The sequence below is a fragment of the Littorina saxatilis genome, linkage group LG11 (genome assembly GCF_037325665.1).
Source record: "Littorina saxatilis isolate snail1 linkage group LG11, US_GU_Lsax_2.0, whole genome shotgun sequence".
In the NCBI taxonomy this organism is placed as follows: Eukaryota; Metazoa; Mollusca; class Gastropoda; order Littorinimorpha; family Littorinidae; genus Littorina; species Littorina saxatilis.
The window spans coordinates 6,648,974-6,662,845 of NC_090255.1; the positions used below are offsets into that span (position 1 = coordinate 6,648,974).

Below are 13,872 nucleotides of genomic sequence, written 5' to 3' on the forward strand. Positions count from 1 at the left end.
ACACACAGACACACACACAGACACACACACAGACACACAGACAGACAGAGGAGAGAGGCAAAAAACAAATATTGATGACACAAAAATGATACCAAGTTTTCACAAGTATTTGTTGAGGTTTGGGGGGTAATTAAGACACCACACATCAGCAAAGTGAATTCAGTATTGAGCATGGATGCAGACATGTATACTAATCACAAATCATTACAATTAACAGCCCTAACCTGCTTTATTACTGCTAACAATGTTTGAACTTGCTCCAGATGTTCTTTTGTTAGGGTGGGGAAATAGCTCAGTCCGCAGCGGCGCTGGCTTCAAAACCAGTTGTCGCTATCGGCGTGGGTTCCATCCCAAAGTTTGGCGAGGCACTTATTTCCCAGAGTCAACTTTGTGCAGACTCTCAAACACGAATACACGCATGCAGGAAAAAAAGGGGGGGGGATAGGTAGCGCCGTACTGTATGGCAGCTCCCTTTTCCCAGTTAGAAGGCAGCCCAAATGTCCATGAGCTTACCCTTACAAGAACCGGCACGGTTGGCCTAGTGGTAAGGCGTCCGCCCCGTGATCGGGAGGTCGTGGGTTCGAACCCCGGCCGGGTCATACCTAAGACTTTAAAATTGGCAATCTAGTGGCTGCTCCGCCTGGCGTCTGGCATTATGGGGTTAGTGCTAGGACTGGTTGGTCCGGTGTCAGAATAATGTGACTGGGTGAGACATGAAGCCTGTGCTGCGACTTCTGTCTTGTGTGTGGCGCACGTTATATGTCAAAGCAGCACCGCCCTGATATGGCCCTTCGTGGTCGGCTGGGTGTTAAGCAAACAAACAAACAAACAAACCCTTACAAGACTATGTAAAATCTTAATCTAAATCTTAATATTGTGTGTGCAGCGGTGTTCTCAGTGTTCGCTCTTGCCATCGGCCTCATCACCTTTGCCATTCACATCTACATCTTCATCCACCAGAGCCAGTGGAAGGACAGTCTGGATGACTACCTGTAGTGAGTGTTTTTCGTTGCCCAAGTGGTGTGTTGATAGGTTGTGTGTGTGTGTGTGTGTGTGTGTGTATGTGTTTGTTTGTGTGTGTGTGTGTGTGTGTGTGTGTGTGTGTGTGTGTGTGTATGTGTTTGTTTGTGTGTGTGTGTGTGTGTAGGGAGGGGATGTGTGTGTGTGTGTGTGTGTAGGGAGGGGATGTGTAGTGTGTGTGTGTGTGTGTGTGTGTGTGTGTGTGTGTGTGTGTGTGTGTGTGTGTGTGTGTGTGCGCGTGTGTGTGTGTGTGGAGAGGGAGGGGATCTATGTGTGTAGGGGTGTGTTTGTGTGTGAGTGCGTGCGTGCGTGAGTGTGATTGTATGTGTGCCTGTTTCCGTGAGTGATTGCTTCGAAAGTCGTTGATCTTTTTAGCTTAATTTCGAACTGTTAGTAAATGAGATGTATTTTGTGTGTGTTTTAAACCGACTTACACTGCGAGGCAATTGTCCTTGTTTTTCGAAGAACCGTAAAATCTTTGAGTCTTGAATTCTATGCTCAGGGATGTAGCTGCTCCTTTGATTCTCTGTTCCTCCAGTTGCCTTTCCAACAAGACGGTATCGGAGGCAGTGGGGAGCACCGCTGGACCCGCCTCATGCACCGTCCAGCACCGGCCCAGCCTCGTTGCCATGGAGATCAACATGTTCGCTTTCTTCGCTGCCGGCATCATCATGAGCTCCTGGTCCTGGACCAAAGCCTCCCTGTGTAATTGGGAACACTTTCTCAGAAAGTGAGTATCTTTGTGACTGGGGACAGTTTGTGTAGAAGTGAGTATCTGTGTGTTTGGGAACTCTTTCTGAGAAAGTGGGTATTTTTGTGTGTTTGGGAACTCTTTCTGAGAAAGTGAGTACATTGTATCTGTGTGTTTGGGAACTCTTTCTGAGAAAGTGGGTATTTTTGTGTGTTTGGGAACTCTTTCTGAGAAAGTGGGTATTTTTGTGTGTTTGGGAACTCTTTCTGAGAAAGTGAGTACATTGTATCTTTGTGTTTGGGAACACTTTCTGAGAAAGTGAGTATCTTTGTGTTTGGGAACTCTTTCTGAGAAACTGAGTACATTGTATTTTTGTGTTTGATTTCGTTGCTGCCGGTGTAACGAGCTCAGATTACTCACCGGCCTTGTTGATCTCGCATAAACTCCACACTGACGACGTATCATCCCAAAAGCGGTATATACTTATTTGAGGGAGAAAAAAAAACTTAATTGTCACTTTCTTGCAAGTGAACGAAATTCCTGGTGAAATTCGATATGATCTTTTACCCCAAAATACGATTACTTCGAAAACGTGCACTGAGTGGGTTCGGTTCCCTTGAACGACGGAAAGCAGGATTTTGTGATGAAATGAATTTTGAAGTTAAAATACCAGGTTTTTTTAGTTTTTTTTTAACGAATGAGACCCCATGGAAGGCAAAGTACCACACGTCAATCGTCAGTATTACGGCAGGGAGAGGCATAGTCAGTGTGGAGTTGATGCGAGATCAACAAGGCCGATGCGTAATCTTATCTCAGGTGGAATCTGTGGACGAACTGAAATAAAAGTCGTTGTTTCGATCGCAAGGGGGTCGAACCCTCCAAAAACTGTTGATCGTCAAACCAATGTTGTTTTTATTTCAGAGTGTTCCGGAAGCCAGAGAAGGCAGTGAAAGTTCAGCGTCAAAGGATGGTCGCTCAGGCCTATGATAGACATTAAACTAATGTTGTTTTTGTAAGTGCAGGTGGCTGATCACACCTAAACACGCAAACACCTGGGTAGCGGGACTTTTGTTGCTGCTTGCTTTCCACTGGGAGGAAGCGACCCGAATTTCACATCATTCACAAAATAGAGTAAATGAAATCAAATAAAATTAAATTTGAATGTCTTTTTTATTTCAGAGTGTTCCGGAAGCCTGAGAAGCCAGTGAAAGTTCATCGTCAAAGGATGGTCGCTCAGGCTTATGATAGACGTCAAGAAAACGACGGTCGTGTGTCGGTCAGCTACCACACCACCCACGATGACCCCTGTGGTAAGTGGACAATGACAATAATCACGATAATGATAAAAGTAATAATTGTCATTATTATTGTAATTATAATATATCTATGTTTATCCTACATACGTGATATAGACAACTCATGAGAAAACAGTACTGTTCAATTCACACGTGGTGACATCATGTAAATGAGGTCGGGTCTAACTAGTCAGGCAGGGACCTGCGTTTCCACTGCTCGTGATGCCACAGTCACCGAGACAAACGTCATTCTGGGAACATTTTTACGCGTGTTGTTTTTTTCTGGAAGAATATTAAGAACTAACACGTCATACGATATTTTCAATAAGCTTAGTGACGTCATTTTGCTTTGACGTCAAAGATTGCACGAGGATTTGGAAGGATCGAGGTTCCATATGAAGAGTTTTCAATTTGGACGTACGCGTTGATTCCGGGATGTTTGGGGCAAAAGTCACGCAATTACAGTGTGTATATAGGATAAACCGAATCCTGCATGTCTTGTTGTGTCGTACCGGATACACACTCGTTGCTTTTTCAAACATTGAAAAGCTCGCTTTCGCTCGCATTTCAATCTTTAAAAAAGCTACTCGTGTAAATCTGGTTCGAGACAGCAAGCCATGTAGTATTCTCTATTTATCTAACCTGTCAGAAGTAAACAATTGGTCACACACACACACATACAGACACACACACTTCTCTCGTTTCAGGGATGAAGTTTGATCTTCACAGCATGAGTTCCAATATGTCTCACATGAACAACTTGGCACACAACATGCCGCACTTGGTACAGAGGCACGGAGGTATGATGCATCCCGCTACCGGAACGTTCAGGCGCTATTCTGATTCTGGTATGGGATTGCATGCGGTTGTGTGAGACTTGTAGCCTCATGCTTTTGAAGTCATCTCCAGTTACCCCCACACTGAGATAATTATCACCAGAACAAACGCACGACTAATGGCATTCTCGACGGAGATTATTATTTTCTTAAAAGGGCGGCTCCACTGTAGCGGTAAAACTTAAGGCAGAGCTTTTGGATCCTCCAGTATACACCCATGGACAAAAGTTTTCAGGCAATGTTCCCACTGTCTCCAAACCTTTTTTTGTGTATATGCAGACCATTGGAACATTGCCTAAAAACCTTTGTCCATTGGAGCTTGTGGGATCCAAAAGCTCTGCCTTAACCTGTAATACTACAGTGGCCTTAACCTGTAATACTACAGTGGCCTTAACCTGTAATACTACAGTGGCCTTAACCTGTAATACTACAGTGGCCTTAACCTGTAATACTACAGTGGCCTTAACCTGTAATACTACAGTGGCCTTAACCTGTAATACTACAGTGGCCTTAACCTGTAATACTACAGTGGCCTTAACCTGTAATACTACAGTGGCCTTAACCTGTAATACTACAGTGGCCTTAATCTGTAATACTACAGTGGAACCCCCCTTTTAGGACCTCCACAAAATAGAGAAAATCACGTCTTGAAAAAGGAGGAGATCATTTCAAAATCTGCAGTCATGTTCCAAACATCCCCCAAAACACACATTCACACTCACACAAACACGCACGCATGAAGACTTGCATGGAGAATGCTTTACAAAACATTCGGCGGGGGTGGGGGGGGGGGGGAGAACAGTAAACCGGGGGGTAGTTGTCCGGGGGGGGGGGGGGAGGGGGCAATTGGCCTGCTACCGTTCCGAACATCTCCAAAACTTTTTTTTCTGTATGTGCAGACATCGCAATGTTCCAAACATCTACGAACATCTCCAAATCTTTGTTTGTGCATGTGCAGACATCAAAATATTCCATTCGGCATGTGCAGACATCAAAATATTCCATTCTGTATGTGCAGACATCAAAATATTCCATTCTGTATGTGCAGATATCAAAATATTCCATTCTGTATGTGCAGACATTTCAATGTTCCTTTCTGACTGTGCAGACATCGCCTCAGTGATGTCCAGACGGCTGTCCCAGGGGTCGGCACACGGCAGCGGTCAGCAGTTCGTCTACATGGAGCGCGATAACTCCTCCAACAACGGTTCCGTCGTGGGCGGGGGCGGATGGCGGAGGAGGAGGAGGAGGAAGCGGAGGAAGAAGAGGAACGCAGTCCAACCCATCCTGGGCCCCGTGCTCTCGGGGATTGGGTTCGGACCCACGAAGGGCGGCGGGGTCCTGAGACGCGGGTCGGAGTCTTCCGTCCTAAGCAAGGCCTCCGCCCAAGGCATCCGTATGCACGTCACGGAGAACCAGGCGTACAGGCTCAACGGGTCTTCGTCCTCCGTCACGGGCTACGACCGTATTCCCACTGGGGGTACGGCTAGTGGCTCGGATATCAGAGGACCCCACGCTAGCCGAAGTCGCCGGCGGAAGCTCCCCCGGCTAGCCCCTCTCAGTAAACACAGGCGGCGCAGTTTCAGCAGCAGTCGTTCCTCGCTCAACCAGTTCGGGATGGGGCTGCACGGTATGAACCAGATGAATCAGATGAATCAGTCTTTCCACTCGCAGTTCCAGCAGAACCCGTACGCGCAGCTCTACGGGGGGTACGACTACTCTCAGTTCTATGCCAGCTTGGGCTACCCGCAGATGGCATACCCGTTCTGGCCCTACCCGTACCAGTTCCCACCACAAGCCCCTCCTCCCCCTGGTGTCCCCCCTCACCCTCAAACCCCCCAACCTCCACCGCCTCGCCCCCCTTCTTCCACAGGCACCCCTGCCGCGACAGATTTCTCCGCCTTTTCTGCCAACTTGAACAGCGGGGGTACTCTCCCCGCGGCGACGAGCTCTCCTGACTCGGAGAGAAAAAGATTGCTGACCTCTTCCACGAGCAGACGATCGGAAGTGACGATCGAGACGCAGCAGACGGAAATGATCTCCATGCAGAAATTGAAAACGACCACGGAATTCGAACCACCCAGGGAGCCTCTGTCCGACGATTCTATCGAGGATTTGAACTCTTCGCAGTTGGAGGATTCGGCAGAGGAGGCTGAAATAAATGAGGATACGGGAGACACCACAGGGGAGACGACTGGAGAGGCGGAGGTGGGGGTGTGATTGTGACACCTGTACAGTAGGCATCCGTCAGTCTCCACTGCTTGAGACACCAGTTGTACAGTTGTCAGTATCATAGGATATGACTCGCGGAGCTACCGGTGTTTAAATGACATCCGTCCAGAGAGACATCGTGGACGACCTCGAGTCCTTGGATCCCAGACAGCAGAGACGGTATCGGAGTTTAAAAAATCCGAGGTTATCGATACACAGTGTTGCCTACGCAAAAAAGTTGAGGTTGCGATGTGAAAATGACACTACCAATGAGACATCGGCGACAACCTCTGGTCCTTGGATCCCCGGTAGCTGAGCGGTATTCGAGACAAAGTAGCCTACGCATGGTGTTGTCTGAAGTACGAGACTCATTGGGGTGTTGATGGGAGCATAACACGGACCAGTGAGACATCGGGGACGATCTCCGTGATTGGATCCATGATAGCTGAGTGGTATCCAAGGCAAAGTGCGCACGGTATTGTCTGCAGAACGAGGCTCATTGAGGTGGTGATGGGAGCGTGACACGGACCAGTGAGACATCGGGGACGACCTCAGTGATTGGATCCATGATAGCTGAGTGGTATCCAAGGCAAAGTGCGCACGGTATTGTCTGCAGAACGAGGCTCATTGAGGTGGTGATGGGAGCGTGACACGGACCAGTGAGACATCGGGGACGACCTCAGTGATTAGATCCCCGATGGCTAATCAGGGTGTCCTGTGCCAAGCGTTAGTGGCCAGTGTTGCCAGACTGTGTGTGTCGTGAAGTCCTGCAGTGGATGTCAGGATTTTCAACTGGCTAAGAAGTATCGTGGGTACAAGCTCACCTGCAGTGTTGAATGCAGATTTTGTGTTTTTCCAGGGTAATTTCTATGCATGCTTTATCATAGTTTATTTCTTCTCCGAAGTGCATCACAAATTCTCCCACTATCTGCGTGTCAGATGGAAGAAGAAAGACAAAAGGACCCGTGCTTAAAATGAATACAAACTCAAATCCAAAGAGCATAATTTTGAATCTTTCGTTAGGGGGGGGGGGGGGGGGGGGGGGGGGCGATATTCTCTTCTAATAGACGAATCCTGGAAGTAACTCTCTCTGGTTTGTACGGGTTGTGAAAGAGTGAATAATCTCGCTTTTCTTGAGGCAAACTTTCCCATGTTGCATTTTTTACCAGCCACTAACGAGGGGGGTGTCTTCTTATCCATATGTGAAAAAACACCCCTTGCTATTGACTGGCCTATAATGTCACGTGGGAAAGTTTGCCTCAATAAAACTAAAAGCAAGATTATTCACTCATTCACAACCCGACAGAGTTAATTCCGAACACTGTCTACTGTGGTATGATTCGTTTCAGACTGTATGCGCTCCGAACTTTTGTTAACTTTCATATTTGCATGCTATACTATTGAATCGTACGCGGATGAACGGCCTGTATTGACAGGGTAAACGGTGTATTGATAATTATGAAAGGTATCGTCTTCTGAATAGAGGCACCGTCTGTGTTGTATACTCATATCTGACAAACACATAATGAAAGACTTTTTTTCTTTTTTTGTGTCGTCTTTTTATCTGTTTTGATCATGGGTCTCATATATATATATCTGTGCTTGTGTTGCTAATTGTTCTGTTAATTTTTCTTTATACAATGGAAATGGGTACCATTTTACACGACAGAAACAATTCTGCATAATACATTTAGAATCTCGTTTTCATTATGAGCGATTTCTTTTCCGCATACATTTTCGGTTTTTCGTCATAATACGCTTACTGCTAGTTATTTGTCCGTAATGGAATTTGCGTCCATTGCAAATGTATGCATTGTTACCATTTAATACCTATTGTGGTATCAATTTTGTAGTACATGTTCCCCCCGCGGGTTAGGGGGAAGAATTTACCCGATGCTCCCCAGCATGTCGTAAGAGGCGACTAACGGATTCTGTTTCTCCTTTTACCCTTGTTAAGTGTTTCTTGTATAGAATATATAAATTTTTGTAAAGATTTTAGTCAAGCAGAATGTAAGAAATGTTAAGTCCTTTGTACTGGAAACTTGCATTCTCCCTGTAAGGTAATATATTGTACTACGTTGCAAGCCCCTGGAGCAAATTTTTGATTAGTGCTTTTGTGAACAAGAAACAATTGACAAGGGGCTCTATCCCATCTTCCCCCTTTTCCCCGTCGCGATATAACCTTCGTGGTTGAAAACGACGTTAAACACCAATTAAAGAAAGAAAGTTATCGAATTCTTTTTTGCATCGACCACATAATTATGTGGTTGTTCACCAAGCTGCTGCTATTGAATCCATCTAGCCTATAAATCATAAATTGTAAAGGAACTGTGTTCTTTCGATAAAAAAAATATATATAGGTTGGTTATTTGAACGTTGTCTTTTTGACAAAACAAAACATTCACAACTACATCGTCCCACTGATCTTTATAGTGGACAAACAGACAAATAATTATGAGACAATTAAAAATGAAACAAGTTTGCAATACTTTAACTAAGTGTGCGTGGGATGTGATCTCTGTCCACGTAGTCATAGTCGCAAGAGCTTTTTGAGTCACTTGAGAAAAAGTGACTCTATGTAATCGGTCAGTGTTAGTCTGTCCGGCCGGCCGTCCGGCCGGCCGGCCGTCCGTAGACACCACCTTAACGTTGGACTTTTCTCGGAAACTATCAAAGCGATCGGGCTCATATTTTGTTTAGTCGTGACCTCCAATGACCTCTACACTTTAACGATGGTTTCGTTGACCTTTGACCTTTTTCAAGGTCACAGGTCAGCGTCAAAGGAAAAATTAGACATTTTATATCTTTGACAAAGTTCATCGGATGTGATTGAAACTTTGTAGGATTATTCTTTACATCAAAGTATTTACATCTGTAGCCTTTTACGAACGTTATCAGAAAAACAAGGGAGATAACTAGCCTTTTCTGTTCGGCAACACACAACTTAACGTTGGGCTTTTCTCGGAAACTATAAAAGTGACCGGGCTCAAATTTTATGTGAACGTGACTCATTGTGTTGTGAATAGCAATTTCTTCCTGTCCATCTGATGCCTCATATAATATTCAGAACTGCGAAAGTGACTCGATCGAGCGTTTGCTCTTCTTGTTATTCTTGAATTTGGAACTGTAGCAGTGTATCTGTTTGTTTGTTTTTACAATTATTTGTATTATTATTTTTAAGTAAGAAATCCATTTATTTCTGTCTTGTTGATTTGTTTTAATCCAGTGAATGTTAACACATTGTTGTCCATTTAAAAACAATCCATACGCTGTCTTTCCCGCAGTGGGGCACTGCGGTTATGAAATTAAAGGCCCCTCCTGTTTTTGGAACCGCAGGAGCCTTCTAGTTTGCTGTTAGGTAGATTTTTGGTTCCTCTTTCCTGTCATGCTCTCTTTTTCTTCATGAATTCTTTTCTTTTTTCTGCCTTCTTGCTCATTCACCTGTATTTTTTCCAAAAATCTCTTCTCTTGCCGCTTGTCTCGCGATTCATGTATAGTTTAATCTGTTAGTGTTCTGATGTAAGTCCAGCAGTAGATAGGTTAAGCCTATTTTAACATACTGGAAACTGGTAATCTTCCAGTAGGTATTAATTTAGTTTTACTAAAGCCTGCTGGGACACAAGTAATGGGTTAGTGCATTTGTAAACAGGAATCGCTTGACAAGTGGCCCCCTTCATCCCCCCCTTCCTCGTCCTGATATGGCTCTGCGTAGTCGGCTGGACGTTAAGCAACAAATAAACAAACAAACAAACAAACAAATACGCTGTCTTCATAATGATGTCAATGATGCATCCGTAGGTCATGTGGTTCATTAATTGTGAGTGCATGGGAAGCGTTTGACAGCAGGCACACACGAATAAAGTCATTACTTTTTTTTCTAACTTTTCGTGTATGCAGAACTAATCAAAATCCTTGATTTTCATAATAATACTTCAACGTCAGTGCTTTTCATGTTGCAAGTTTATTTTTTACACATGTAATGTTATGTTTTTTGTGTCTCGTGCTAAAACATTTGTGAAAGCAGTCTGCTTAGTTGGGTCTGCTTAGAAATAGAGGTGAACCAAGCTTGAATGTTTGCGTATCGCTCGTACGCATCCATAATTCTCTCACCTGTTTAATTATGAAATGATGCTGTTATTAGTATGCATTAATTGACAGAAGACTCGTATCGTGAAAAAAACATTATTATTGAAACACTGACATTGTGACTTTGTCGCATTTTTCTCAGAGTCGATTTTTATTTAGTGAATTTGTGTTTGTTTGCTTAACACCCAGCCGACCACGAAGGGCCATATCAGGGCGGTGCTGCTTTGACATATAACGTGCGCCACACACAAGACAGAAGTCCCAGCACAGGCTTCATGTCTCACCCAGTCACATTATTCTGACACCGGACCAACCAGTCCTAGCACTAACCCCATAATGCCAGACGCCAGGCGGAGCAGCCACTAGATTGCCAAATTTACAGTCTTAGGTATCGGCCGGTCACGGGGCGGACGCCTTACCACTGGGCCACCGTGCCGGTACATTTAGGGAATGTTGACCAGTATATGTGGTTGTTTGCTTTAAAGGCGGTTTGTATTTGATCGTTTTATCCAGTCACCCAAACCATTATTGGAAACACAGAAATATTTCGTTTGTCGCATAATTCTCATATCGATTTTAGTTTTAGTTTTGCATTTAAAGTGTATGTTTGATTTTATGCAAGCACTCAAACCAACACATTTCTGCATTTTATATTTGAGCACTTTGGTATTTATCGCTTTAGCAGAGTCTGTGTTAGATACGGTTACATTATAGACGCATGACACTTGCTTGATTTTGACTCTGTTTTTAGAAAGTATCCAGAATATGATTATGTGCGATCAAAAATGTATTCTTGAAGCGTTATGGTGTGTGCATTTTACACAATTTATGTTTTTTCTTTACTTTTCTTTTCCGTGTGTTTGTGTAGAATGAGAGAGAGAGAGAGAGACAGAGAGAGACAGAGAGAGACAGAGAGAGACAGAGAGAGACAGAGAGAGAGAGATATTACACACCGGTACGACCGAACTAAGGTATCAATAAATTACTGTTGTGCAGCGGGTTGAAAGAATACCCTATACCTCGGAGATATACCTTCACTCGGTCTCATATGGTGGAAGAGAATGTTGTCGCTTATTTTCCACCCTGAGTTCGGTAAGACTGAAACTATGCTCAGTCACGGAAAGAACTATCCAAACTTGGAAGCACAGCCGCGGTTGTCCTGTAAGTTCCCGATCCATGTTAAACCCTCATCCTCAAAAGGAAAATAAGCGACAGCATTCTCTTCCACCATATAACATGTCACGTGACGTCGTTGAGACCGAGTGAAGGTATATCTCCGAGGTATAAGGTATTCTTTCAACCCGCTGCACAACAGTAATTTAACGTTACCTTAGTTTGGTCGTACCGGTGTGCAATGGCTGGAGGAGGGAGAGAGAGAGAGAGAGAGAGAGAGAGAGAGAGAGAGAGAGAGAGAGAGAGAGAGAGAGAGAGAGAGAGAGAGAGAGAGAGAGAGAGAGAGAGAGTGGGGGTGTTGTCTGAACGTGATCTTGAGGTACCAGCAGTCAACGTATCGTTTAATCTGATGCTATATACATAGTTAATTGTATGAAACAACCCGCATATTAATGCGAACAAAACCGATTTACGATGATGACCGTTGAAAAAGTGTGAAACAAAAGTATCCAATGTTCGGGGTCCAAATACCTTGAACCCATTGTTGAGATTTTAACTTGTGTTCTGCGTTTGATGATGTTGATGGATGTAACTAAAATCTTGCATTAAAAACCATTAAAAATAAAGTTTGAATTTGTTGTTATTGTTTGTTTGTTTATGTCGTTGTAATGGTGGTGGTTACAGCATTCCGTGGTGTTTATGCAAACTGAAAAATCGCTACTTCACATTCTGTCTGGAGATGGAAACTAAAGCATCAGTAACTACATATTCCTTCTTCGTTCTGTCCTCTCTCTCTCTCTCTCTCTCTCTCTCTCTCTCTCTCTCTCTCTCTCTCTCTCTCTCTCTCTCTCTCTCTCTCTCTCTCTCTCTCTCTCTCTCTCTCTCACTCTCTCTCTCTCTCTCTCCCTCTCCTGTCTCTCTCTCTCTCTTTCTCTCTCCCTCTCTCTCTTTCTCTCTCTCACTCTCTCTCTCTTTCTATCTCTCACTCTCTCTCTCACTCTCTCTTTCTCTCCCTCTCCCTCTCTCTCTCTCTCTTTCTCTCTCTCACTCTCTCTCACTCTCTCTCTCACTCACTCTCTCACTCACTCTCTCTCTCTCTCTCTCTCTCTCTCTCTCTCTCTCTCTCTCTCTCTCTCTCTCTCTCTCTCTCTCTCTCTCTCTCTTTCTTTCTTTCTTTCTCTCTCTCTCTCTCTCTGACACACACAACGTTATTCTATGCAAACACCACTGCACCAACGATTATTTTCCGGCGCCTATGTCTTGCCCGAGGTCGATGCGCCCATTGCGAACGCCATATTTACTTGCATTATAGGTCACATTTTTGTCTGCACGCTGTGCTAGATGTTCTCATTTGCAACACGTTATGTGTTGTATCTGTAAGCTTTTGCTGCTCGAAGGTATGTTGATTGCAACTTAACGCAAACAAAATAAAAAACGGACGTCGCAAGTCGGTGAGGATCAAGTTCTCAGTTTTAAACTGTCCATGCTGTCTGTAAAGTGTAGACTTGTTTACTGCGCTTTTGATGCGGATGCGGCGTGTATTCGCATACAGCTGCGTAACAAGAACGAACTTCACTCGAGTCTAATCTTCTATTATGTTTCGTTCCATAAAAAAGCGTGACTGGTAACAAATACACACGCGTGTATATATTATATCCTACATATTTTTCCTCGCTGCGTCACTCGTGAATTTGCTTACTCCAGCAAAATTGATGATACACCCGTTTGTTTAGAACGCAGAAAGAAAACAACTGCCGGATGAAGATAGCCGAGAGAGAGAGAGTGCTATTCTTTGACTTGAGTTTAAAGGCACAGTAAGCCTCCCGTAAACCATCACAGAGTTCCCCGAGCATCTACATACAGTACAAGCATACTTCCATTTGCAGGGCCGGACCAAATGAGTTGTAAGGGGGGGGGGGGGGTTCCTCCTTTTTTGGGGGGGCAAATCAGCGAAGTGGCGAAGCCACAAGCGCGCGCCTGCAAAGCAGGCGCGCGAACTAGGGGGGTCCGGAGGCATGCTCCCCCGGAAATTTTTTGAAAAACGGTTAAAATCTGTGCAATCTGGTGGATTCTGGGCCTTGTTTTGAGGGTTAAGAGCAGTTTGGTGCTAAAACTAGTAAAAATAAAAAAAAAATACACTCAAAGCAAGGTACATGCTTTTTCCAGGGGTGGGGTTCCGGAACCCCTGGAACCCCCCCCCCCCCCCCCCCCCCCCCCCCCCCCTGGGTCCGGCCCTGATTTGAACGCTCACCGAACAGGAACATCCTGGCTGCTTTGTGGCGAGCGTGAGAAATTTTCAAAGAATTTATTTTCGTGGACTTGCTCCTCTACAACAATGGCGCCTCGTTTTGGTGCTGGACGGCTGTTATGAATATTCCGGCAATACCGGAAATCACGCCCGGACAGTAAGCCTCCCGTAAACCATCACAGATACTGTCAGGCTTTTACACACAGTACAAACACCCTTCCATTTGAACGCTCACCAAACGGGAACATCCTAGGTGCCCTACGTAAAGAACGAGCAATTTTTAAAGAATTAATTTTGCAGATTGTCTCGAACACTTTTTGAACCCATCCTGAACTCAGGTCAAAAATGAGTTACTTCCCTTCGGGTCTCATT

The 13,872-nt window shown here is 44.7% G+C and overlaps 1 protein-coding gene across 1 annotated transcript in view; it reads left to right on the forward strand.

The window, feature by feature from the left end:
* The window catches only part of LOC138980803 (uncharacterized), a 16,373-nt gene extending 4,495 nt beyond the window's left edge, over nt 1-11,878 (forward strand). The window contains exons 2-6 of the mRNA XM_070353691.1: nt 887-995; nt 1,559-1,750; nt 2,891-3,021; nt 3,714-3,854; nt 4,951-11,878. Coding sequence (XP_070209792.1) covers nt 887-995; nt 1,559-1,750; nt 2,891-3,021; nt 3,714-3,854; nt 4,951-6,062 — 1,685 coding nt within the window. The 3' untranslated portion in view covers nt 6,063-11,878. The remainder of the gene's footprint in view (nt 1-886; nt 996-1,558; nt 1,751-2,890; nt 3,022-3,713; nt 3,855-4,950) is intronic.
* The last annotated feature ends 1,994 nt before the right edge of the window (nt 11,879-13,872 follow it).